We start from the raw sequence: 27953 nt of genomic DNA on the forward strand, positions 1-27953 counted from the left end.
AACTTGGCTTCTAAACTACACAATACTCAGCAAGAGGCATTAATAAGTCTGCTGGTCACAGGCTTTCACATTCTCAGTTTGGTGTTGATTTCTTTTCTACACGAAAGATATGCACTGGGGGAATTACTGGCCACACGAATGAGGAATTAAGTATGCATCTATAGATAACAAGATTGTTCAAAGTATAATAATAGGCTTATATTTAATAAGACAACATTACGAATTTCTCTAAATTAATGATTGAAAGAACGTGTGACGAAATATTGCAGAAAGATAGAACCCCTAGAAACGTATCATGATTTGTGCTTCTCAAAACGTATACATTGCATATTGCCTTGTGGCTGTAGCCAAACTGCGCAGCTCCGAATGATAATACATTTGAAATACTCATTAAGAACGCAAGATGTTTCCTACACTGACCGGTGGTGTCACATTTTCTTCTTCCTCGTCTACTCCTACCCAATGTGCCAGCGCTGCTGAGCGACCGCGAGCAGCCGGGCGTGTGCGTAACTGAATAACGCTGTCACTCGTTCGGCTCGTCGTGCCATTTAATTTGACAAGCTTTTATTAGATCCGCAAGTCACGGGTAATCTCATACGCAACACCTCCTAAATTCGCAGTTTTTATTCTGAGGGCATAAGCTTCTTTTTCTTCTTATGTAGCGCGAAGGCACAATCCCAAAGAAGACACACAGATATGTCTGTCACATCTTACTAACAGCTTTGTTGTTAGTATCACCTGTGTCATGTGTCTGTGTGTCTTTCTTTGTGATAGTGTCTTTCACGCTGCAGTATATTGTTAACCACATTGAAGGACAGTGCTGGATGAACACTGACTCCCCTCATCCAAGCATTCACCCACAGAATGGCCATAAAGTCGATCATTCGCTGCGCTCTACTCTTTCCCGCCTTTATATATTTCTTCTAATTCTCTTCGTTCCCCCCAATCTCCCTTTCCCCGGCACTACGGTTGAGGCATCCGCTACCAAGCAAGACGGCTGGTTGGTTGTTCCTCAGTGCAGCCAACTCTGATTATTATTATTATTATTATTATTATTATTATTATTATTATTATTATTATTATTATTATTATTATTATTATTATTATTATTATTATTATTATTATTATCCTCTGTCATGGCTCGCACCCACTAAGGACCAGGAATCGACAAGGAATCGGGCGATAGCAGGGGTAAAGAACATTTTAAAAAATTACGAATTATAAGATGAAACCAAATTAACAACTCATGATTTTCATATTACGAGTTATCTAATACAGATATGCAGCGAGGCATGCAACCGTGCTTTTTCCGCTACCTATAACCATTTTCGTCTTCTAAGGCACCACGTTTGCCTGCCATCATAAAAGGAATCAACATCAACAACTCTGGGTGGCAAGATCAGAGAAGAAGATAAGTGCCATTCGCGTGCACATCGCCAATCCTGAGGCAGCTGCGTTCGAACCGAAGGAACCCGAACTGCGGCCATGCGGGGCTACGCGGGCATGGTTATCACGATGTTCCTTGCGCTGTTCTCTGCACTGTACATGGTTCCCCTAGTGCGCACCATAGCGCATCTGGTATCCCTCACCATCGTCGTCGTAGTCGTCTCGCACTACCTGGCCGTCTGGCTGCTCAAGATGCTCACCTACAAGGTGGTCCCGCCCAAGGGCAAGGTGGTCGTCATCACGCGGTGCGACAGCGGCTACGGCAACAGACTCGCTCTGCTGCTCGACCGACGAGGGTTCACGGTAAGTGGACTCACTCCGCGAGTGCTGTCCTCCAAGGAGTTCCCTGCCTGTAACCATACACTTTTGCATCCTAAACGCTGGCGCCTGTCGTGGTTATGCCCAGCTTCACGGAAAATATAACCACGGTTACGTCATACCTACGTATTTTCCAAGACTAACTGAACAGCCGCCATGTTTTTTTTTTCGTGTAACTGAGCCTTACTACAGTAATCCATAGCTGCTGTTCACGATTTATCTAGCTTGCCCTTGTAATTAGGAACACTTCTTCAGGCACCTCGTTTGACTCGGCCAAGGTGACAGACTTCTGACTAGAATCGTATACGTGTTAGCATGACATCATCCCTGCCGCTCCCTGCTGCCTGCACCAGCCAAGCTTTCAAAACGCGTGTCTCAGCTTTAGCAGTGCTACTGGGAGGAACGCGACAATCTCGGTTAGGGCAAGTTAGATGGGCGGGAAAGCCTGTTTATGAAATTTCGCATATCGGCCATTGCACTCCATAGCGTATGGCTTAGAAAAAAAAACGTCTTTAACATATGCGGTTGCTGTCACACGGACGGGCACTACCAACGACACATCATTAAGGTAGTAATTATCCCTAAGTCCCTTCATGTTTCTTTTTTTCTGTCGAAACTAATGGCGCCTGTATCCCCCTAATTCTGTTCAACTAAATCAGACGGCTAACCATAGAAAGGTTCGCCTGAAATAGGTTCCAAATTGTTTATGATTTCATTGAGCGAGAATGGGTGCGATGGACCCACGTGTATCGGTATCGCATAAGGCTTATTCACACTAGGCACCAATCTGGTCAACACTGTCCGCAACAGCATGAGAACCGCGCTATCGGCGTCCCAGTCCCACTTTACGACCAGTGAATATTGGGAGATGTGTTCTAAATGACTGCGGGCGAGTTGTTTGCCAGCAGTTTCACAACACACGTAACATCTATAGGAACATATCGGACAACTTTCGAGAGTGGTTTCACCAGCCTCTGCCGTTAGTTAGTTAGTTTCGTGCTAACATAAGTATGCGTCAGATTACTATATGGAAGTATGGAAATAATGAGGCCACCCTGATCGGACCATGTGATTGATACGGTGATAAACATTCCGCCTTATGCGGCCGACACATTGAGTCAGACACATTTCAGGTTCGGCGCACAACTGCATCTGTAGCACCGAATGCAAGGCTTTCAAGACATGCAACCACGCGCCACAAAAATTGCTATAAAACACATACCAATGAAAGAACCTGACAGCAGGTGTCGGCAAACGCTGTCGCTCCTATCCATTGTCGACGCTATAAAATATACCTGTTTTTGCAACGCTTTTGGGTAGTGCGACAGGATGATCGGCAACAGGTCTTGGCCAACATGATAAACGATCGTTGTGGAACATGTTGGCCGGTGGTAGCAAAGCATTTTCCGTGATTTTCATAAGCTCATAGTATTATACCGCGATGCCGTGAAAAATGCGATACGCTGCTTTCGCGTTTATGTATATTGCCGTGCCCACACTATGAACTGAGAATAGGGGAGCGCATGGCTTTTGGTATACACGCAGCGCCGTCTGACTGGCCTAACTGCGTTTGCGAAAAGCAAGTGTACATGCGCGGTTGAGCGGGCCACGCGCTCAGTTGTTCGCGTGCCATTCCGTCGTGACCGTGCAGAGCTCACGGAACGAAACGCGAGAGGGAGTATCAAGTATAACATTGCTTGTGTATGTGCAAGTATACTCAAGACTACCACGTCATGTTGCTAAGAATCTGCCTACCAAAGGTGACGCGGACTCCGATCTGAGTGTACGCCCCAAAATTACGCCGATATCACACGAACTGCAGAAAGTGGAAACAAAGGTATGCGCATTATTTAGCCATAAATCGACGCGTTTCATTCCGTGACAGCTTTAAATTGTTCTCCTTTTAGCCGGTGACCGTCTTTTACTGTGTTATCGCTCTTATCCAGTCACTAGGCGCAAGAAGCTGCGGTATTCTTACGGAGTTCCATTAACGTTGTCGCCGAACTTATAGCGAGAGAGTCTTATCTAATCAGACTGCGTATGCGGCTGGAATAGTGCATGGTGCACCTTATCAGATGTGCGCGAGAAACAGCGATTACTCCGCTATGCATTAATACTTGTATAAATTGCGGGCGGACTCAATCCGCGAGTTTAGATTCGACGACCGACGATTGTACTCGTCACTATCGTTGTTATTTTAGTGTTCCCTGTACTTTGTGTACAGGTTCACCCAATAAAGAGTTCAATTCTCAACTAACATTTTCGGCAGTGTTCAATTCTTCGTCGGCTTTCTACCATACATACTCGTTTGCTAAGCGTTTAACATAATTTTGAGAGTTCATATATATAGTAAAACATCTCTTTGGATTCATACCGCACATTGACCACGTATACTCCGCAAAGTGCAATACCGCGTCTATACTCATGTGCATCACATGCTTCGATATACTGTTTCTGTTTACTCCAAAATATCACAAAAGGATATATCCTCATTTATAGAGAACATAGTAAAAAAAAATCTGCGCAGACGTAAGCATCCGCTTGTGATCGAATATGAGATGAAAAAAAAAGTAAATAGAGCGGCTTGACAGGCAAAACAGCCTTGTTATAAAAATTGTGCAGTCTTTTATTATGAAATAATGAAACTGCTCGAGTGGCTACTAATAAGTCACTTTTTGGGAACTGAACTTCTGAGCAATTGTTCTTGCGGGGTGAGATAAGCTGAGCGATTGTACCAGCCACTTCACTGTCTTGTTGTTGTTGTTGTTGTTGTTGTTGTTGTTGTTGTTGTTGTTGTTGTTGTTGTTGTTGTTGTTGTTGTTGTTGTTGTTGTTGTTGTTGTTGTTGTTGTTGTTGTTGTTGTTGTTGTTGTTGTTGTTGTTGTTGTTGTGATAGCCGGCGGCTTGCAGTACAGACGTGCGTTTTACATGAGCGTACGCAAAACATGGTGCACACAAGTAACCAAATCGACTTGTTACGGCGTTCGCAAGCCTGTTGCGACCACTGTACTGAAATACCCTATATAATGTGTCAGTTAACTGCTACCTTATACACTTCGCAGGAGGCAACTGGCGCAGCGGTCCCGCTTTGTTGCATGCCAAGACGTGTGATTTTCTTCAACAGTCATTTGAATCCATCTCTATCCTACTTACATTACTGGATACTTACTGGATGTTTTAAAGCTAGCCTTTCTAGGCGAGCCCCCACGGACTTTGCTGAAAGCTGCGTCACCGCAGCCGCCGCTGCTGCTGTATGCTGCAGTTAGCGGCAATCGAATAGTCCAGCCTTAAGTCTAGGCAGTCAAGTGTTTCACACTATTATCAGGTTGAGCTATTCACACAGTGAGCTGGTCTTTGGCACAGGTGGTGGCCGGCTGCGTCAGCACAGGGAGCCCCGGCACACAGCAACTCATGATGCAGGGCTCGTCCAACATCCACGTGGTCGACATGGACGTCACGCAGCCTGAGTCGTTGGCCGAGTTCGAGAAGTACGTGCGCGCGCTGTGCAAGGGCGACAGCCACCTCTGGGCCGTCATCATCAATCTGAGCGTGGTGTCCCTCGGCGAGCTGGAGTGGTACGACGACGACGACATGCGCTGGACCTACGAGGTCAGCTGGCTCTTCAGTGGCACATGGGATCTAGCAAGGGATGTCGCTGGAGACGTCTTTCTGACTATAGGGTCTTGGTCAGTGCAGCGACTGCTTTTCCCGGCCGAGTTTATTCAGGAACGGAGTTGGCTTGACGGAGAGGAGTCACCTTGTGGAAATGTTGGCTATCCCTTCATAGACAACCGTTGATCGCTTCATCTTCGTTTTTCATTTTCTTGCAAATTTTTGTTCTGAATAGACGGCGCTGGTTCAAGGGAAGGGGGTTAACGGGGAAGGAGGGAGTGAGGAGGGTGGAAGGTGTATGCTCTGTCAACCTGACTGCCTTTAAGCGCGCCTGTTTGTTCTGGCGCACGAATAGCAAATGCTCGTGGCATTGGGCATTTTTTATCTTTCTTGTAATGCCTGTTCCTAAGGTACATGATTCTTTATTGAAAGTTTTTTTTTTTAGTAGTCAGTTTTTTTTCAGTTTTTCAGTTTTTTTTTCAGTTCAGTTTTTCAGGTGTCCAGTAGTCAGGGACTAAAAGCAAGCATATTAATTTTGCCTGACGTCGCCTTAGCGCCAAACAATGAAATCTTCCTTACCTCAGTAAGGAAGCATTCATTGCGGTGAGGCTACCTTATGGCACTCTGAAAGCTTCCTTACTGAGGGACCCTCGGTGAAGGCTTCCTTAGTGCTTCCTCAGCATAAGGTAGCTCCAAACCTACTTTCATGCGTCCTTACGCCACTCGTGGCCCTGAACGAGCGCTTCACCTCACTGCTTAAGCACGTGACCTTTGCTTGCGCATGCGCGCTGTCGCCCACCTGCGTAGAAGCGCGAGCACGGTATGTCTTGACAGGCATGTTCGTTTCAGTCACGCGTGCGGCATGAAAGCGTTGCTAGGCGTTGCTAGGCGTTGCACGACGCCGGCGTGCCAGCGTTGATGGAGCACATCAAGTTTCCACTGTAATGCGCAACTTTTTAAAAGTTTAGTGAACGAAACTAGAAGAAAAGCGTCCACGCTTCTCTATATTAGCTCTTCAATTTAAAGATTGTGCGACGATACAACATTTTTTTATTGAATAATGGTGTTCACGTAAAGCTGTTGAGAGATAATCTCGAACCCAAGCATGCGGCAACCGCTCCTTACGTGAGGACGGGTGAAGGGAGCTTTCAGAGTACGTTTGCTTCCTCCATCGGTCCCTCGCTGTAAGGAGGGAGGCCTCACGTAAGGTTAGGAAGCGCTAGAAGGAAAGGAACGTTTCATTGTTTGGGCCTTAGGCTACTGTGAGCCCTCTTCAAATACAAAACTAGAACAACTGACGTCATGTGGCTATCAACGAAAGTCATTTGTAGGGTATCCAAGGCTCGTACAGTTTGAAGGTCGTCACAAGGAAGCATAAATAACGAGCCACGGAGCTGGACGCAGGAAGAAGCATCCTCTTTGACATTAAGTCGAACTTTCGTGTGCGAACAGCAAATTAACGTTACATGATACTGACTGCTAATATATAGTGTAGGTAAGAGTTTTGCAATCGCCGAACTGTCACGTAGTTGACGCTTTGGATCGGGCGAATAAATTTAGAACATGACTGCAGGTCAGTTATTTACTTGATAGTATACATGTATGGTGCCATTTGTGCATCTCCTTCATGTCATTTAAAACATAATGGATGTTTCCGCATCTATACTTGAGGTTGCATTTTACTATGCATGTTTTCTACGTTTTAATTCCTGCGTCGACGAATTGGTATACACGATGCTTTCCACAAGCCACGTCACATTCCCACAGTAAAGCCGAGGACGCTGAAACAACCGAAAACGTACTGTGAGCAAATACTCATTATACTAGTTAAGCCTGTCAGAATGTTTGCGAAGACTAGAACAAAAGCGTGACAAGGTCATACATAAATGTGTGCCCCATAAGCATGCACGGCAAGATATAATGAAGCTACGTTGCCGAACTGTTCTTGTCTTACCCTTCGCGCAGGTGAACGTACTCAGCGTCGCGCGCGTGGCCAGGATTTTTCTGCCGTTGCTGCGCGAATCACCGCACTGCGGTCGGCGATTCGTCATCGTGAACAGCGTGTGGAGCCGCATAGCCATGCCGGGCACAGGGCCGTACTGCATGAGCAAGTACGCAGTACGCTGCTTCACCGAGGTTCTGCGCCGCGAGCTGATCAAGTTCGGCATCTACGTGGTTGGCATCGAGCCGAACCTGTACCGACTGCCGCAGACGGAACCCAGTTCGCTTTTAAAGTCGTACAAGTACATGTGGGAGAAACTACCCGATGAGACCAAAGACCTTTACTCTAGGGTAAGTCTTTCGAAGCGCCGACTATAGGACGTGTACAGCCGTATGTCTACATTATCTTCAAAGAGCCCATTCTTGGTCAGGAGTTCCGAATACGCTGTTCACAGGGCCGGACTTGTTCTGGCGTTTTGATTAGGTGTGTTTTGCAGGATGTATTTCCACGTAGCCGCTTTTTCACCCCTGTAAAATGACGTAAATGAAAGGACGTCCTTCTTAGAACAGCAACAGAAACGACGGCAGCTCCGCGAACGTGTACAATACACGCCGAAAGATAACTGCCTGCGTGCTTGTCGTGCACGTGTCAAGTACTTGTGCACGAGGCCCGCGCCGGTACTGCACTTAAGCCGTACGTATTTGCACGATAAGGAAAGAAGTCGTGTTTCTGACAGCAGGGCAGAACAGCTACCACTGATGCAAGCAGGATGTCCAGTATGCAAAACGGCAGCTGCGCCAACCGTCAGACACTTGCTGTGAGAGGGCCCCAAGTACGCAGCCCTCTGACAAAAGCGCCGAACACAAGTGGCCAGCTTCGAGGAGTGGATCTGTCTAGCAGCGGAGACCGACAGTGTCATGCGAGTGCTATTCGCCTTTGCTATGAAATAGGGAATTCTTCGCATGGTATAACCGTGCGGGGAAGCATTCCTCGGTGGCTGGCCCTGTCCCCATCTCCCGATTCCTCCAACTTCATTGCCTTTAATAGGCCGATGAGCCATCCATATTTTAATAAAGCTATGTCATCGTCCTCGCTAGGAGTGTGCGAATATTCGATATTTCTAATACAAACCCGCTTTACTATTAAGTTCGTATTCGATTTAAGAAACCACCCGCCGTGGTTGCTCAGTGGCTATGGTGTTGGGCTGCTGAGCACGAGGTCGCGGGATCGAATCCCGGCCACGGCGGCCGCATTTCGATGGGGGCGAAATGCGAAAACACCCGTGTGCTTAGATTTAGGTGCACGTTAAAGAACCCCAGGTGGTCAAAATTTCCGTAGTCCTCCACTACGGCGTGCCTCATAATCAGAAAGTGGTTTTGGCACGTAAAACCCCAAATATTATTATTATATTTAAGAAACCACTATATTCGAAACAGTTGAATATTCGTTTCTTTTCGAACGTCGTGAAACATGATACTCACTGAAGTTTAGAACGACCGAAAGCTCGGATGAAAGTAGAGTGTGCTGTGAATTATTACACTGCAGAAAAAGCCTCACACATTTTCTCGTTTTCAAGCTCCTAAGTTGACCAGACGTCCAGTTGTGAACGGCATTACATGCATGTATCATATATTGCAAATAAACCCCTTTCTTATTATGCCATTTCACTTTCGCATATATTTGACTTTCACTGTTTTTAAGTGTGAATACGTTCGGTATTCGGTTCAATATTCGAAGGTCATTCTTCTCAAATACTCGAACCCGATTTCATTCGGAAGATTCGCTATCCGTACATCCTTATTTTTCATTGCTCCAAATCCCGAGAGAAGAAACGTACAGAGTACCTCGCTGCCCTGAGCTCCGGAACACCAGGCAAATAGGCAACAGCTCAGGGACGTGATAAAGAAGAAGCAGCTACGCTCTCCCTGTCTCTCTGGCCTCCGAGTCACCGTCGTTCCCGCTCTCTCCCTCTCGACATGTACTTGCTTGCTGCTGTTTAACGGTATCTCACTTTAACCAAGGACATACGGCGTGCTTGTAGAAACGTCGGGCCCTTCGATAACTTTGAAATAGCAAAAACCACTAAAGTACACTTCAGTACTGAAGTGGCTAAAAAAATAAAAACGAAGGCAGGGGTGACCGCTTCTATGAGGGCATTTTCGTAGCCAAAGTCAAGGTCAGCAGCAGGGTGTTCTTTTTCTTTTCGCCGGGAAACAACCAACACAAGACCAGAATGTTTTGCTTTCGAGCCTGCCTCCAAAGCAAGCGCACTTAATCTCAAACCATAACATCATTTGTCGGCACTAGAGTGTTCGGCACGCGCAGGGGCTGTGGGCCTCGCATGCGACTAAAACGTGCTCAGCGAGCCCACAGCCCCTGCAAAAGGTGGCTGCCACCTTGGCCCTACAAATTCTGGTGTTTCGGCGATGCCGTCTTAACACACCGAAGATACTTCCGAGTTACGATACCTTTAGGTATTTTATTTATTTGTCTGTTCCAATTCCGCTTGTAAAAAAACACCTCATTTGTATGCTCCTAACTCTGAAAGTAAGTCATCAAGCAGCATCTTCGTAAAACTGTAAGCGTAGTATAACTCCCATATACTGTAAACACCAGTCGTCACTTTAACGGTCATGCTTTTATCATACTTTTTGACAAGCCATCCGCGTCATTCCGACGTTTCCGTCGTCGTGAACAAGCAGACTCTCGAATACCACACGAAAAAAAATGAAAAAATTTGGCGATATTATCGTGATTCGATTGGCTGCCGTCTGCAGTCGGTCGTGGTGTGGGCCTCACAAAATGTCGGCCTGCCGCCATTTTGACGATCAAACGCTCGGAAACAGCGCTGCCAAAATGTCTCCGGTCATTCACTGCAGCATTTTTATAGTGTACCCTTACGCAATGTTTCTTTAATATTTTTTTATTACTTGATTATGAATAACATTTTATTGAGCAGACAGTTGTTTTCGTACTATGCGAGACGCCTCCCTTAGTCCAGGAATCCTTGGCACCGAGCCGTTCTCTTCGCCTGACCCACAAGCTTGTGCTGGTCATCCGGATGGATAATGGTCAGCTGGTGCTCCACTGCTCAGTGGAGGGTTGGGAGTTGGTTGGTAAGGGTATGGCACGTGGGCATTTCCACATCATATGGGATAGTGTATACAGGATCCTATGCAGAGTTTGCGTTTTGTAGGGAACATGGCGTGTAGGAGTGTTCCGTGTGGATATTGAGTTGGTCTGAATTGCCTGAGCATAACTGTTTCTTCTCGCGTAAGGGCGGGCTGTGGTATCCGGTATCGTCTGCGGTTTAGATGGTAGCGACTTAGAATCTCTATGTAGCGCTGTGGCACTGGGTTTAATGTGCCCCCTGATACGCGGTGGCCTGAATATGGCTCAGCCCGATGTGCGTGCTCGTGAGCAGATGCGTGTGCCTGCATGCTGCCCTTCGGGGAAGCGTGTCCGGCGAAGTGCGGGGGCTTGTGAGTCTGCCGAGTTGGAAGTGACGGCATGTAGCTTGCGAGTCCTATATTGTATGGTTGTGGGCTCCTGCGTAGAGGTGATTGCGACAGCTATGGCAGCCTCTTCAGCGGTTATTGTTCCTGCAGTGACTTTTTGGCCATGCCTTTACGTTAACAACGCTAATTGTATAATATGGACTATTTAGGCAGCAGGCTTATCCACGTGAAGAAATGCGTCTTGGGCGTTTGTGTAGGCCCGTTTCGTGGCCGTAACACGTGCATCCTGTCTGATACGACACATGATCCCACGGATACAAGGAGCGAATCAAAATGAAATTTACGTGATTTATGGGCTACTTAACGCGGCTGAGAGCTCAGGAATTTTTGACGTCAAAATGTCACGCGGAAGATCACCCCGCTTCAATCCCGCACATTACGTTGCGCGCGAGCGCTTCCTCACAATTGTTGCGTTTCGCCTGCGACACGTGGTTTTGCCGGCGCGACGGCGGCGGGGCGGCGGACATTTTGGCCCGATCGTCGTCACCGCAACACTCATCGCCAGGTGTTTCCAGGCGCGTCTGCGGCGATGCGACCGCCTAGGGATTTCGTTCTAGTCATTGTGCCCGAAACAGGCGAGGCCAAAGCAGGGATCTCCTTCCAGTTATTGGGCCCGAAACAGGCGATGCCAAAGCAGGGATCTCGTTCCAGTCATTGTGCCCGAAACAGGCGATGCCAAAGCAGGGACCATCTTCTCGTTACAGTCATTGTGTCCGACCGGCAGCGCCACGACAGTGTGCTGCGCAGCGCCACGACCAGGTGCTACGAGATCGTGCGCAGCGCCACGACATGGTGCTACGGCATCGCTACGACAGTGTGCGTCACCATTAGCCCATTGTACATTCACGTGCTCGTCTTTTGAGGGGTTCCTTCTTGCCCTCAACTGCGAGAGTATAAAAACAGCTGCCCCCGGACGCCAGAGGAGGGCTCCGATTTCTTCCGTTGAGTGAAGTGCTCTCCCGTCTCTCTACTTCGGTCAAACCTGACCGCCAACTCTTTGCGATGTTAAAATAAACAAGTTGTTTCGTTGTTACCAGTCGACTCATGCTTTGCCGGGACCTTCGGATGCTTCCAGTTGTACCCCAGGCCGCCAGGCCAACGCTACCCTTGGGGCTTGCGACCCAGGTACAACCACGGGCGTCAGCGCCGAGTTCCCAACAGATCGTACCAGCAGTCCGGATCCAAATATCTGGTTGCCAGCGGTGAGATCGCCTACGACTTCAAACAACTGTCTGCCAGCGGCGAGATCGCGACAACGGAGGCCAGCAGCGAAGAGATGCAGTTGACTGTATGCTGAGCAGCTCAACGTCGATCCGGGAGCAGTGCAACGAGCCCTGTGTGACGACTGGTTGCCTGCAGCGGAACGACTGCGCGGAATTCCTGCCTGCGAGGTTTGGTGAGTGCGGGACTTTCTTCTACTGAGCTTTGCCAGGCTTTTTGTTAGTGTCAGAAACAGAGCTGGTAATTGTGGTTGTCGTTGCTGCCGGGTTAGTTTGCGGCAAGACAATAGTAAGCAGTAGAGAAAGCAGCATTCAGAGCAGCCATGGATTTGAAGTCGTTGCGCAAACCGAAATTGTTGGAGCTTGCAAGAGAGTTGGGTCTGGATGTCTCAGACAAACTAAGAAAACCGGAACTGATAACGGCTATTCTTGAGTTAGAGGCTGAGGATGACGAGCTGTCGGAATGCCTTGAGACTATTGAGGAGAGGTCAAAAAGACAGGAGCGCGAACTTAAAGAGCAGAAAGAAAAAGAAGAGCGCGAACACGCTTTGGAAATGAAGCGTCTCGAGGTAGAGATGGAACGCGCTCGTAATGGAAGTCAGGCACACGGTGCAGGAGAACGCGTATTGTTCAAAATGACTGACCTGATGCGGCCGTTTAAGCTTGGAGAGGACATTGGTTTGTTCCTGGTTAACTTTGAGCGAACGTGCGAGAAGCAGGGGTTCTCTCGGGAAACGTGGCCACAGCGCTTGCTCACTTTGTTACCCGGCGAGGCGGCCGACGTAGTCGCTCGCTTGGATAGAGAGGAAGCAGAGGATTTCGACAAAGTAAAATCGAGTCTGCTAAAAAAGTACCGGCTGTCTGCGGAAGCGTTCCGTCGGAAGTTTCGGGAAAATGAGAAAGGCAAAAGTGAGTCATATACAGAGTTTGCGTATAGGCTTATGTCGAACATGCAGGAGTGGCTCAAAGAAGAGAAAGCGTTTGGTGACCACGATAAAGTTCTGCAGTGTTTCGGGCTAGAACAGTTTTATAGTCGGTTACCGGAGAACGTGCGATACTGGGTCTTGGATAGGCCAGACGTGAGTACGGTGGCTAGAGCCGCTGAGCTAGCCGAGGAGTTTGTGACGCGTCGAGCTCGCGGAGCTAAGGACGGTCAAAAGGGTGAATTTGGCTCCAAGTCTGAGAGGCCAAGGTTCACGCCCATGAGATTTAAGGGGGACACGCGTAGTGAGGATGCGAGTGAAAGCAATCCGACCAAACGTAAAGAGACGGCAGCCGAAGCCGAACGCAGAAAGCGGTTCGAGATGAGGCGAGCGGGCGTTTGTTATACGTGCCAGAAGCCGGGTCACTTTTCGGCGCAGTGTCCGGAAACAACACCAAAAGTTGTGTTTTTTTCAATAGGCAGCACGGACGAGAACATGAAGCTTCTCGAGCCTTACATGCGAGACCTCCTCGTGAACGGGAAAGAGTGCCGAGTGCTTCGCGATTCTGCAGCTACGATGGATGTAGTTCACCCGTCTTACGTAGAACCCCATATGTTCACGGGCGAGTGCGCATGGATCAAGCAAGCCGTGGAAGCTCATAGCGTGTGTCTGCCAGTAGCAAAGGTGCTTATTGAAGGACCTTTCGGAGCGCTTGAGACAGAGGCGGCAGTGTCATCTATGCTGCCAACCCAGTACCCGTACCTATTTTCAAACAGGTCCGATCACCTCCTGCGCGAGAAGGGGCTTTTGTTTGGTGAAGCTAGTGTTCAGGCCTTAACCAGATCGAAGGTTCGGGAGCTCGCTGCAAAGGCGGTAGTTGCGGGGCCGACGTTATCAAACAACGAAAAAGGGTCAGAGGCGCAGCAAGCTGATATTCAGAGCACGCCCGAACAGAATAAAATTGAGTCTGTAGCGTTGAAGGCGCCAGATACTGGAGAGGAAAATCCCGACGCGGGAAAGTTAGAAGAGCTATCTACTGATTTGCTCATCGCGCCCACGTCAGACGGACTTGATAGGTTGCTAAAAGTCAGCCGGACGGCTTTGATAGCCGAGCAAAAAAAGGATGGCAGCCTGGAAAACGTGCGCTGCAATGTCAAAGAAGGTATCGCCAGGAAAACTGCGCGTTTTGTGGAAAGAGGTGGAGTCCTGTACCGGAAGTATCTAGACCGCCGAGGAGTGGAGTTCGATCAGCTGGTCGTGCCTCAATGCTATCGTCAGGATCTGTTGCGCTTGTCACATGGGGGTTCGTGGTCCGGACACCTAGGCGTTAAGAAAACTAAGGACCGTCTCTTGCAAGAGTACTATTGGCCAGGGTGTTTTCGGGACGCAGACCATTTCGTGAGGACATGTGACACTTGTCAGCGGGTGGGCAAACCAGGGGACAAATCGAGGGCGCCGTTGAAATTGGTACCTATCATTACGGAGCCTTTTAGACGGCTCGTTATTGATACAGTGGGACCTCTGCCGGTAACAGCCACGGGGTACAGACACATTTTGACTGTGATCTGCCCAGCGACAAAGTTCCCTGAAGCAGTGCCGCTTAAAGAACTCAGCTCAGTTGAGATAGTTAATGCACTACTGTCCATATTTGCGCGAGTTGGTTTTCCTGCAGAAATTCAATCAGATCAGGGCACAGTGTTTACTAGCGCTTTGACGACAACTTTTCTCGAAAGGTGTGGGGTAAAGCTGCTACACAGCTCAGTGTACCACCCACAGTCGAATTCCGTTGAGAAGCTCCACTCCGTCATGAAGCGCGTGTTGAGAGCCTTGTGTTTTGAACATCAAACTGACTGGGAGCTGTGTCTGCCTGGGGTGATGTTTGCTTTAAGGACCGCGCCGCATGCGGCTACGGGGTTTTCGCCAGCTGAACTGGTGTACGGTCGCTCGCTTCGATCTCCGCTTCGCATGCTTCGAGAATCATGGGAAGGTAGGGGCGACGACCCAGTCGTGGTGGAGTACGTGCTTAAGCTCCTCGAACGCTTAAGAAGGGCACAGGAGTTGTCAGGTGAAGCAATGACAAAGGCCCAGCAGAGGGCCAAGGTTTATTATGATCGGACAGCCAGGGCCCGTCGTTTTGAGGTTGGCGATGAGGTCATGATATTGCGCACATCGCTAAACAACAAACTAGACGTGCAGTGGGAGGGCCCAGCGCGAATTGTTCAGAAACTGTCGGACGTTAACTACGTGGTAAGTCTGCCAGGAAAGCGGAAAGCACAGCAAGTTTACCACTGTAATCTGCTCAAACCTTATAGACAAAGGGAAGCAGTGGTGTGCATGATGGTAAACGTTCCTGAAGAGCTTCCGGTCGAGCTTCCGGGACTAGGCTCAGTGACGAACAGGGAAGACACCGGTCAAGTCATTAGTGACCTTATCAGTAAAGCACCGCTGTCGCCTGAGCAGAAAACCGAACTACACCAGCTATTACAAGAGTTTCAAGGTCTGTTCTCTGAGAGGCCTGGTAGGACTTCTGTACTTACTCATGATATAGAACTTACCTCCACAGAGCCAGTACGATCCAAGGCGTATCGGGTGTCACCCCGCCAGAGCGATATTATGGAGGCTGAGGTAAAGAAAATGCTACAGCTCGGTGTTATTGAGGCAGGTGAGAGTGATTATACCTCCCCTTTGATTTTAGTTGAGGTACCGGGCAAGGAACCTCGTCCTTGCGTCGACTACCGCAGGCTTAATTCCATCACTAAGGATCAAATTTATCCGATCCCTAACATCGAGGAGCGCCTTGAGAAAGTTAGTAGCGCTCAGTTTATTTCCACCCTAGATCTTGTCAGGGGTTATTGGCAGGTTCCACTTACAGAAGAGGCTAGTAGGTATGCGGCGTTCATTTCACCAATGGGAACATTCCGTCCTAAAGTGTTGAGTTTTGGTTTGAAGAACGCGCCATACTGTTTTTCAAGTCTCATGGATAAAGTGTTGCGGGGACAGCAAGAATTCGCTTTACCGTATCTAGACGACGTAGCGATATTCTCCGCATCCTGGTCTGAGCATATGACACACTTGCGGGCAGTGCTAACCCGCCTGCGCGAAGCAGGCTTGACAGTCAAGGCTCCTAAGTGCCAATTAGCACAGGCCGAGGTTGTCTACCTCGGTCACGTGATTGGTCAGGGTCGTCGCCGCCCCTCTGAAATAAAAGTGGCCGCTGTGCGAGACTTTCCGCAACCGCGCACAAAGACCGATATTCGGTCGTTCTTAGGTGTCGCCGGCTACTATCAGAGGTACATCCCTAGGTACTCTGATATCGCGGCTCCCCTGACGGATGCTCTAAGAAAGACAGAGCCTCAAACAGTCGTCTGGGACGAGACAAAGGAAAGAGCTTTTAGCGCCCTAAAGAGTGCCCTAACAAGCCAGCCTGTGCTACGATCGCCAGACTATACAAAAGGGTTCATTGTTCAGTGCGATGCTAGTGAGCGAGGCATGGGCGTTGTACTGTGCCAACGGGAAAATGGAGAAGTAGAACACCCCGTCCTGTATGCTAGTCGTAAGCTGACCAGTCGTGAGCAGGCGTATAGCGCCACCGAGAAAGAGTGTGCATGTCTCGTGTGGGCCGTTCAGAAATTGTCATGTTATCTAGCCGGCTCGAGGTTTATCATTGAGACGGATCACTGCCCTCTCCAATGGCTGCAGACCATCTCTCCCAAAAATGGCCGCCTCCTGCGCTGGAGCCTCGCTTTACAACAATATTCCTTTGAGGTGCGTTACAAAAAGGGGAGTCTCAACGGTAACGCCGATGGCTTAAGTCGAAGCCCCTAACGTAGGAATCAGCCTCAAAATTGTTTGTTACTGATGTTTTTCTTCCTGAGGCAGGATTTTTTTTAACATATTGCTTTTGTTTAGTGTTTCAAAGTGATGATATGCTTTCTAGTGCAATTTTTCAATTTGTGGACGCGTTCTGAGTGATGCTAGACTACTGTAAGGAACTAGGCAGTGGTATAAAAAGGGGAAAGAGCCTGGCAGGGCTTAGTGAGGGTTGTGCCGTGCTTGCTGACTGAGCGGTTGAGTTTTCAGCGTAGTTCTAACGCTTGCCGGGAACGAGAACAAAAATGTGAACTCTCCCGAAGTCACTTTGCAGTGTCCCGTGCGAACCTGAACGAGAGAACGAGGCCTTCTCTGTGCGCTGCGCTCAAGAAACGTCAAGGGACGCCCGACTTCGGTTATGAGCATCATCGAGCGACATCCCTCCGGACAGCGGATGCAGTCCCCTGTCCATCGGGATCTCCTTTCCCCGGCGGGGCGGTCTGTTGCGTTTCGCCTGCGACACGTGGTTTTGCCGGCGCGACGGCGGCGGGGCGGCGGACATTTTGGCCCGATCGTCGTCACCGCAACACTCATCGCCAGGTGTTTCCAGGCGCGTCTGCGGCGATGCGACCGCCTAGGGATTTCGTTCTAGTCATTGTGCCCGAAACAGGCGAGGCCAAAGCAGGGATCTCCTTCCAGTTATTGGGCCCGAAACAGGCGATGCCAAAGCAGGGATCTCGTTCCAGTCATTGTGCCCGAAACAGGCGATGCCAAAGCAGGGACCATCTTCTCGTTACAGTCATTGTGTCCGACCGGCAGCGCCACGACAGTGTGCTGCGCAGCGCCACGACAGTATGCTGCGCAGCGCCACGACAGTGTGCTGCGCAGCGCCACGACCAGGTGCTACGAGATCGTGCGCAGCGCCACGACATGGTGCTACGGCATCGCTACGACAGTGTGCGTCACCATTAGCCCATTGTACATTCACGTGCTCGTCTTTTGAGGGGTTCCTTCTTGCCCTCAACTGCGAGAGTATAAAAACAGCTGCCCCCGGACGCCAGAGGAGGGCTCCGATTTCTTCCGTTGAGTGAAGTGCTCTCCCGTCTCTCTACTTCGGTCAAACCTGACCGCCAACTCTTTGCGATGTTAAAATAAACAAGTTGTTTCGTTGTTACCAGTCGACTCATGCTTTGCCGGGACCTTCGGATGCTTCCAGTTGTACCCCAGGCCGCCAGGCCAACGCTACCCTTGGGGCTTGCGACCCAGGTACAACCACGGGCGTCAGCGCCGAGTTCCCAACAGATCGCTCCAGTGTCGCGATCCAAATACAATGTATACGTATCATTATTATTATTATTCGAAATCGAATAGCGTTATTGTTACATGTATTGCTAACTGCATGTAACCCGCGTATATCGATCATTTTTTTTCTTTCCATTTGCCCTTTCTCACACAGAGTTATGGTGACGAGATGGAGGCCAACATCCGGAACATAATAGTGAACGAGCCGGACCCCGTGGTTCGAGAAGTCGCCAAGAAAATGCTCGACTCCGTACAGACGGCGCATCCCAACAGGCTGTACCAGCCGGATCTGTTGACCCGCAAGATTCTGTACGCCGGTTTTCGTATGCTACCCGACGAGATCACGGATTTCTGGCTTACGGAGATATCCGGACTGATGAAGGCTTGATTATTAAAGGAACGTAATCACCTGCTGCCGGTTGCGGCTGAGTTAACGTTCACAGCTTGCCGAGGCCGGGTTCGATTCCGTGCAGTTGGTCGTCGGTGCTTGTGTTGCGTACCTTACTGCCCCGTCGGCGTGCGACGTATTTCCACGCAGCTGTCAGCTACATGGAGGTTGCGTGGCCGTTCAACACACAAAGTAAGAGCAAATTACAGGAAGCATGCCATGACCATAATTGGTGAAGAACAGTGTTGCCAACCCTCTGGATTTGTGCGCAGTACATATGTATATTTTCAGTAGAATTTGCAGAACAGAGAATGTTTCAAACGCCTGCATTCCTAATTTTGCTTGGGGAAGTCAGTGCTTATGCTCGTTTTATGGGCAGCCTCATCGGTGGCACTCTTACGCACAAAGGTAACGCTGAGTTCGTGAAACCGGTTCACCAAGATCAATGCGCTCTCGTGGTGTGTAAAACCTAATAATTTATCCGAAGTGAACACCTTGTTGATTGCGCTTATAATTGGGCAACACTACATTTAGACGAGCAGTCAAACAGCCGAAGGGCTATATAGTCCCACTATGCAGGGTGTCCCAGCTAACTTAAGCCAGAGTTTTAAAATGCTGAGACGATTCAACCAAATGCATCTTGTTGGCTACTGTATGGAGGAAGTCACACTATATTTTGTATTCTGCATAATTGCATAACTAGTGAACGTTTATTAACCGACTTCGGAGGCAACAAAATTAGGCAAAAATTCCAATTAAAAAGTAGTAGAGCGCAAAACGTCCGATTAGACAGTTTGTAACTATCTATTAGGCATTAGTGTTTTTCCGCTTACTACAGATGCTCGCGAAATAAAAAAAAATACCACGTGACATTCCCGCTTGCGCGTCGTGATTACGGCGCTCCCAAACGTTTCTCGTGCAAACGAACATAGCATCTATAGCAGTGTGTGCTGCCGCTTAATATGGAACTAGGGCAGTGACGCAGACGATGGCTGTGCGATTTACGCAAACTGGTGTGCTTCCCTCGCGGCGGTTGTTGATAGCCATCAGCAGGCGCAGCGGCAGCACATCCGGCTAATTGATATGTTCGTAGGTACGCGGAGCGTTTGGGAGCGCTGAAATGACGGCGCGCAAGCGGACATGTTACGTGGTAATTTTTTGTATTTTTCGGGCATCTGTTTTCAGCAGAAAAGCACTAATGCCTAATGAACGGAAAGTTAGAAACTGTCTAATCAGGCGCTTTGCAAAGCGCTCTATAACTTTCCAATTGAAATTTTTCGCGTAACTTCGTTGCTTAATTCCGAAGTTAATTATTCTTGGCTAATTGTGCAATTAAGCACAATACAAAAATATAGTGCGACTTACTCCATACAATAGTCAGCAACATGCGTCATATTAGGGTGCATCGGCATATTTTTTAACTCTGGCTAGAGTTAGCTGGGAAACCCTGTATATTACCTGTTACTGTATTTTGATACCAAATATAGACGTCTTACATTGTTCGTAAAGCTTGCGCACGATCTTACGTAACTTTCATATAGGATTTTTATCGACGAGTTATTAGGGCAATATCAAGATTTGCGAGACATTTTGTCCGAATTCGTCGAGAAAGGGAAGCCCGTATTCATAAACCTTATCTTACTCGAGCACATCATCGGTGGTGACGGCAGCCAATGAGCTAACTCTGCGGCGAAAGAAAAGTTTTCTGAAAGCGGGCCCCGAATTGCGCAAGTTTCACGAGGGACAAAAGAAGAGGCACGCGCGGTCACGTGCACGTGCGTCAGCGCCAGGTGAAGCAGGCGCATTCGAACAGAAAGGGGCTCGCGAGCGCACAGCTAGGGACCATGCAGGGCTACGCGAGCATGCTTCTCGCCGTGTTCGTATCCCTGTTCTGCGTCCTCTACACGGCGCCTCTAGTGCACACTGCGGCGCACGTAATTTCCCTCGCCCTGGTCGTCGTCGTCGTCTCGCACTACGCTACCCTCTGGCTTCTCAAGACGCTCACCTACAAGGCGGTCCCGCCCAAGGGCAAGATCGTCGTCGTCACGCGATGCGACAGCGGCTACGGCAACAGACTCGCTCAGGAGCTTGACCGACGAGGGTTCAGGGTACGCGCCGGATCTTCGAACCATCCTTGTCTATTAGGCGACATACGCATGTATACAGTTCGCTCTATAGGCACAACTCAAACAAGGGTATGCGCGTGTTAGTACATATAAGCATGCGCGAGACGTTACGATGCAAGGGAACCTTACGGAATGCCACATTCCTTCTGCGTGACTTCATCTGCGTCTTAAAGCGCAAAAGGCATCCAGTGGGGCCACCTTCATAAAATGTGCTTGACGCGCGACGGAGTACGGACGCCGCGGTGGAGTGAAGGCAGCGAATTGCCTCACGCAATTGTAATTGCCACCCGCCGTCATTCCGAGCTAACAAGTTTACCAGCTCTAGAAAGTCAACGTCCCTAAGCAACTGCTGAAAGTTATGTTGTAGCTGCTTCTATACTAGCTGTTTCGATTGTGAGAGTAGAGTAGTATTAACGAAGTCTAAAAGGCGTGTAGTAAGTACACATGCAAGACGTATTGCTATGATGTATCGTCATTCGGCGCAAGGCTCCGGAAAATAGCTCACATCACAGCCACATTTCTATATCAATGTGTAACGTAACCGAACACTTTTTTTTTCTTTCCCAAGACGTTGCTCAGTGCAAGTACTTGGCAGCATATATAATCGTATGTGCAGTAGAGGAAAGGGTGTATAATTTCCGTCATGTAGTTGCTGCTCGGACCTTCCTTTACAAGACCAACGTAACATAATTAAGTGCAACTGCGATTCATACCTCGGCTAATTTGCACATTTGTCTGGTGCGCGAGTCATGGCCGATCTTGTATACACTGAAAAAGCGCCCGCGTAGATCTCTCTCGTCGAGAACAAATCCGACGGATGGTGATTGAGCTGTTCAAAAACAAACCAACGCACGCATGTTGCTCAAACCGAGCGGTTAAATTTAAATTCTTTTTTTAGCATTCACTTGGCTTCACCGATATAGTTCATAGCCATAGTTTCTCGCGATTCCCTGTACGTAGCCAGCACAAAAGAAAGCTTTGCTTCGACACGGAGCCAGTGCGAAAAACACGCGCGGTGTTTTGTTTCCGTCAGCGGTGAGCTGGTCCCTCGCGTGGAAAAAAAAGAACGCACTGAACAGTGAGAGGCTCCCTGAATATGACGCAAGGAAAAAGAAATTTATTCTTAAAGCTACTCCCGTAAGCAATATGAAAGGAAACATACGAATATGTAAGAAGTCGGATATGTGCATACCCACGTTATCGTAAAAGTTTTCCGTGATACAAAAATTCTATTAACATGTCACTTTCGAATCCACACTACATAAGTAATTACTCTAAAAAAAAAAAAATGTCCGACGATTACGATACTCGCTAATGCAAAATTTGAGCGCAGCTGTATACGTTTTTTTTTTTTCGATATATATTGAGGCAAAGAATTTGAGACCGATATCAGCGCACCGACTTGCAATGGGCCAGTGGCGTCAGCGCCTTCGCAGAGGGAGAAGCAGTATGGAAACGCTGGCATGATGAGCGGCATCTGAGTCAGCTGTGGTAGACGACGACGACGACGAACGCGCAAGCAGCGGCACGAACGTGTTCTCGCGGTTACGCCGAGGGACGTCGACGTTCAACCCAGGAACGGGCGCTTAAGAGCTGCGCCCCAAAATCGGCGTTCTCGTGTTGCTCATTCACGTACGCAGACACCTTAACATTTGCGCCTTCAACCCACGCAGGTGGTGGCCGGCTGCGTGAGCGAGGGGAGTCCCGGCTCTCGGCAGCTCAAGCAGCAGCCCAACATCCACGTGGTCGACACGGACGTCACGCAGCCCGAGTCGCTGGCCGAGTTCGAGAAGCACGTGCGCGCGCTGTGCAAGGGCGACAGCCACCTCTGGGCGGTCATCATCAACCTGAGCGTGGTGTCCCTCGGCGAGCTGGAGTGGTACGACGACGACGACATGCGCTGGACCTACGAGGTCAGCTTGCGCGTCTACTGCCCTTTTTGTCCTTCCCCTTTGCGGCCCACGGAAAACTGCGAAGAAAAATATTCAGCCGCTGTCTTAGTGGCAAATGCGAGAGAAATGCGTTAGCGTTACCTCGCAACTCTCTGAGGTCCCGGATACATGATTTCAACGGCGTTCACCCCCAATGCAAAGTGTCGTTCAGTAGCTCACTCGACACACGCCCTGCCTCATCGAGGAGCGAAGTGCAACTGAATGCGGTCCGGAGCAGACCACCGCCAGTTGCACTACGTACAGGGTGTTTCGCGTAACGAGCCAAACTTTGAAAATGTGCAAATGCCACGAAACTAGCCCGAACCAAGGTGATGTTGATTGCCGTCGCTTGGAGATGCTCAGATTATTTATTGCATACCGCTAAATTACATAATTAGCCTTAATTAATCATCTTCTGAATTATTATAACTAGATCAAAAATGTCAATGAGAAAATTGTATAGCAGTACGAAACACTCCCGATACAGCTTTCTGTTGTTCAATACGTGCTGCATAAGTGTTTTTCCGAGCGTGAAAGAAACCCGCGAGTACACGCAAAAATTGCCGCTCGAGGCACTTTGTGTTTATTCGCGGACTTCTTTCACGCTCGGAAAAACTTTTATCTAGTACGTATTGAGCAACAGAAAGCTGTATCGGGAGCTTTTCATGTTGCTCTACAATTTTCTCATTTACACTTTTAATCTAATTATAAGAGAAACCTTAATCAAGACTACATATCTAATTAGGCGAAAGGCAAAAAAAAATCTATTCCCATGTGACGGTAAGAATTATCTTGGTTCTGTCCAGCTACGCAGCACCTGCATATTCTTAAACTTTGGCTCAAGTTAAGTGAAGCACCCTATACATATACATCTTCTAAGCTATCCCATCTCCTCTGTCTACCACGTGACCGGCTTCCCACCTATCACACACATACACTTTTCTCCACCTTAACACTCCTAATGTTAACACATTACTAGGTTTAGCGGCTATACATGTTATAGAAAACCACTGCCAGCACATCTTAATTTTCTCGCATCGCTGCCGCTTTACTGCCACTTCACACTCCGCCGACATTATCGTATACTGCAGACGGCTGTGAAGCGTCAATTTCCAGCCGGAAACGTTCAAGGTACGATACCGGTTGCGGTCCCTTTTTTGAACTGTTACGTTTGATTTTGTAGGTATGATAACATGACGGCGATCACTTTTGTTGCGAACCCGACGGAACACATTCGAGCTGGGTGAGGCATTAACAGCTGCACTATTTCTGTTATCCCGCTTTGCGTCCCTCAAAAGCTTATGCGGACTTCCATAGAATGTTCATTAGATACGAGTCGTACCCTTCGGAAGCTTAACGCAGGTATTCCTGTTTGGATATTCGGACGTCCAGATCCTAACCGGGTATCGCGCGGTTTAAGTACTTTAGTAGTATTTGGCTCAGATGTACATGGTTGTGTTGTTTATAGGTATAAATCAACTAAACAGCTTTATTTTCCATGGTTTACAAGTCGTACATCACCCCTTTCCCCCTCCCCATGTTCAAATGCCTCTTTGCAGTAAAACTTTTGCAGCTGCAAAACAGCTTCCCGATATTGCAGACGCGCACCAACCGCGTCTGCATAAATTGCATAAAGAGATATCAATGAAATTGCGATATTCCAGTTCAGTTAAAGCACTTCAATCTCTGAGGGCCAAATGCAAAAACGCCCGAGAACCGTGCATTGGGTGCACATTAAAAAGACCCATAATCATCTCTTACCCAGACCTCACATCATATCAGACCTCATAATCATATCTTTGTTTTGGCATGTAAAACCCTGAAATAATTAGCTATCCCTACCTAACTTGAGTGACCTTGTTCCAGAATACTGCATCTCAGAATAAGTGCTACATCTCGCCTCCGGTTTCCTTGTAAACACAGCTAATAACATATGCCTGTAATCTTTCCGAAAACGCACGGCAAACATGAGTTCACTCCCCGCCGCCCGCTGCAGGTGAACGTGCTCTGCGTCGCGCGCGTGGCCAGGGTGTTCCTGCCGCTGCTGCGCCAGTCGCCGCACTGCGGCCGGCGATTCGTCATCGTGAACAGCGTGTGGAGCCGCATGGCCGTTCCGGGTACCGGACCGTACTGCATGAGCAAGTACGCCGTACGCTGCTTCACCGAGGTTCTGCGCCGCGAGCTGCTCAAGTTCGGCATCTACGTGGTCGGCATCGAGCCGAACCTGTACCGACTGCCGCAGACGGAACCCAGTTCGCTGCTGAAGTCCTACAAGTACATGTGGGACAAGCTCCCTGACGACGTCAAGGAAATCTATTCCAGGGTAAGCATCGCGTGGTCACGACTGGAAGAGGGTGGGTGGCAACTGGTGCACCCGTAGACCGATTTGCCCTGAAAATAAACGGAAGCTATTCTTTAGTCTTCCAGTCAGTTTAACACAACATGATTTTCTTCTAGCTGGACGCATACGCGTTGCGAACTTATCGGCTTCAATTTGTAAGTAGTAATGTATACGTGCCTATCAATTAGTGAAGCTTGTCAGTTACTCAATTACTCAGGTACTACTAAAAGGGTCCACGTACCGGAAAAGTTTGAGAAACACTGATTTAAATTAAAGAAAGCCCGGTATAGTACAGATGCGACTTACTCTTACCGGTCTTATCTTTTTCGATTAAATAATACACTCAATCGATTTCGGAATGGTGGCATTTGGAAAATGACATTTCCGTGAAAACGCTCGTCGAATTCACGCACGATCTAATCACATGCCGGTCAGTTTCCGTACGAACCGAGTTGAACGAATTTATCGGCTGTCGCCTACGAACAGCTTTCGCCGCAGAACTTTTCTTTTTTCCTAGACCCACAAATTTAGAACAATGTAATCGCGACAATCACCCGACGTTACCGATGGTCTAAACATATACTGCACTTTTAACCAGTAGTTTAAACTGTAAAATGCGAATTGTTAGGAAGCCAGTCACTGGGCTTTAGAGAGATACGTGACTTGTAAGACTACGTCGTCGGCTGCATGTTCGAGATATCAGTGTCGCGTGATTTACGGTGTGGCCAAAGGTCTTTTTCTTCTTTTTTTTCACACAACAGGGCTACGCAGACGAAATGGAGGACAACATCCGGCGAACGATAGCGAAAGAGCCGGACCCGATTGTTTTAGACGTCGCCAAGAAAATGCTGGACTCCGTGCAAACAGCGTATCCCAGCAAGATCTACCAGCCCGACCTGTTGAGCTGGAAGATTCTGTATGCGGGATTTCGTCTGCTTCCTGACGAAATTACCGATTTCTTGTTCACAAATATTTCTGGACTTATGAAAGCTTGATTAAAACGGTTCTACGTGTTTGTGCCGATTGAACAAGGTGCTTTTTCTGTATGGAAATGTAAGCTGGTCTTGCCCTGGACAAGTGGGTAGCTTATTTTGTATCGAAAATAACTTCCACACAATGCGTGCACAACCTGTCAGCATTTACTCTACCGTAGAGCTACGTCCTATGCACTCCGCAGTCGAGCGCAGTCTCCAATGTTTAAAAGCGGTGTTGTCACACAAGGGCGATGAAAAACAACGCCACGTGGATTAACCTCGCACCCAGAGCATCCGGGGAGTTGGGATCTGGCTTTGACAGTTATCCGTATACGTTCTATGTGGATGGTAACGAGCAGTATACCACAAAACAACGGGACATCGCAACACGTGACTTCTTTAACGTTTCAGAACAGTAAATTGTTGGTTTGGTTTGGTGCCTGCGGATATGGCTCAACCCCCCACTACGGGGGATCGGCCATGTATCGTTTGGCAGTAGGTAAAAAGGAAAGAATACTTAAACAGATTTACGTAATTTAGAAATGATATTAAATTAATACTAATCGTTAATATCAATTTTCAGGCTACATAATTTTAAAATTTTAAGTTAATATATTTGCTTTCATATTGAGGAATGTAAAACGATAAAATTCACATGACAGTCTCTTTGTTTAATTTTAAAAAATTAAATATAGCATCACATACGTTCCTATTGCAATGTCCTAGTGCCGACACCCCAAGAGACAGTACCATAGGAAGCATGATGACCCATCCAAGTTGGCGAAGGGGACCTTCTAGAAGTCGTTTTCTCTGCACGTCGAACTTGTGACAGTCTATAAAGAAATGCTTCTTAGTTTCAGGTTCGCTGTAATACAAGCATTGAGAGGAAAGTGTCAAGCCAGACCTGTGGGAATAAAAATTAAGCATTGGTATTCGACAACGCATTCTGATGAATGAAACTTCCAATTTTCCCGTTGAATCTCATCTGCTGTGCCAAGAGAATCTAAGGTCCTAAAAATCGGCGTTATTTAATAAAATTCTCGGTGAATGGTAGATGAATTTGGCACTTATAGAGCAGAACAAACGGATAAGGAGTCAGGTATGATTACGGCTGAATAAATAGATGAGGGAAGTTTCGTAGAGCTAGAATGATAGCCGATAAACTCTGCCTGAAATATTGAAGTAAAGTCGGGCTGTCAAAGCGAGAAAGACCAATTTGATGATGGCGAAAAAAAGGCCCACTCCCTCCTTATCTTCCCTGATAGAAGCATCTGTGGCGACTGCTGTATCTATAAGGAAGTTATCAAAGTGGTCATATAACAAAAGCTTTAGGTATCAAATAGGCAGAAGCTTAGCGTTATTAGGAAATATATAATCGAATTCAACGCTTACTGTGGCAATAATAATAATATTTGGGGTTTTACGTGCCAAAACCACTTTCTGATTATGAGGCACGCCGTAGTGGAGGACTCCGGAAATTTTGACCACCTGGGGTTCTTTAACGTGCACCTAAATCTAAGCACACGGGTGTTTTCGCATTTCGCCCCCATCGAAATGCGGCCGCCGTGGCCGGGATTCGATCCCGCGACCTCGTGCTCAGCAGCCCAACACCATAGCCACTGAGCAACCACGGCGGGTACTTACTGTGGCAGTAGGTAAATTTGGGAAAACCACTTCACCGAATTGTTAGGCTAGTTGGTTCGACATATCTTGCAAAGGAGAGCGTAGAAGTGGTGCGGAAAGACAAGGCAGGAAATTAAGATGCTCTTTTATGTGTTTTTCACTAGCCTGAGCGCTTGCAATTCCTTTTAACAAAGGTGTTCTTGAGGCCTGGCAATTGCATCCTTGAAAGATTCACGCTCAGTTAAGTAACTTTCTAGAGACGCCTCCCAGAGCGAACACTTCATACGTTCGGATCATCATCATTTGGAATCAGGACGTCCGAATCATCACCGTCGGAAACATCCGCCAGATCAGATTCGGATACCATGGACGTCTCATGGATATCGCACATGAATTTTTTTTTCTTCATACACATCAATATACGTCCTCTATAAGAGGCTTTTTCTTTAAGTTTCCTCGTAACAGAATTGAGTTTTTTTT

General features: G+C 48.1%; 2 protein-coding genes across 2 annotated transcripts; both read left to right on the top strand.

Annotated features, from left to right (window-relative positions):
- The first annotated feature begins 1021 nt into the window (after window positions 1-1021).
- Window positions 1022-19330, top strand: LOC142572603 (retinol dehydrogenase 5-like). Its single transcript, XM_075681823.1, has 4 exons — window positions 1022-1749; window positions 5127-5372; window positions 7341-7667; window positions 18245-19330. The coding sequence occupies exons 1-4, from the start codon at window positions 1486-1488 to the stop codon at window positions 18476-18478; spliced, it is 1071 nt and encodes a 356-aa protein (XP_075537938.1). The 5' UTR covers window positions 1022-1485; the 3' UTR covers window positions 18479-19330.
- Window positions 19331-19384: 54 nt separating this feature from the next.
- Window positions 19385-27246, top strand: LOC142572604 (retinol dehydrogenase 5-like). The gene is made up of 4 exons (XM_075681824.1): window positions 19385-20586; window positions 22278-22517; window positions 24532-24858; window positions 25638-27246. The coding sequence occupies exons 1-4, from the start codon at window positions 20323-20325 to the stop codon at window positions 25869-25871; spliced, it is 1065 nt and encodes a 354-aa protein (XP_075537939.1). The 5' UTR covers window positions 19385-20322; the 3' UTR covers window positions 25872-27246.
- Window positions 27247-27953: the final 707 nt, after the last annotated feature.

This window comes from Dermacentor variabilis, chromosome 2, assembly GCF_050947875.1.
Source record: "Dermacentor variabilis isolate Ectoservices chromosome 2, ASM5094787v1, whole genome shotgun sequence".
NCBI lineage: Eukaryota > Metazoa > Arthropoda > Arachnida > Ixodida > Ixodidae > Dermacentor > Dermacentor variabilis.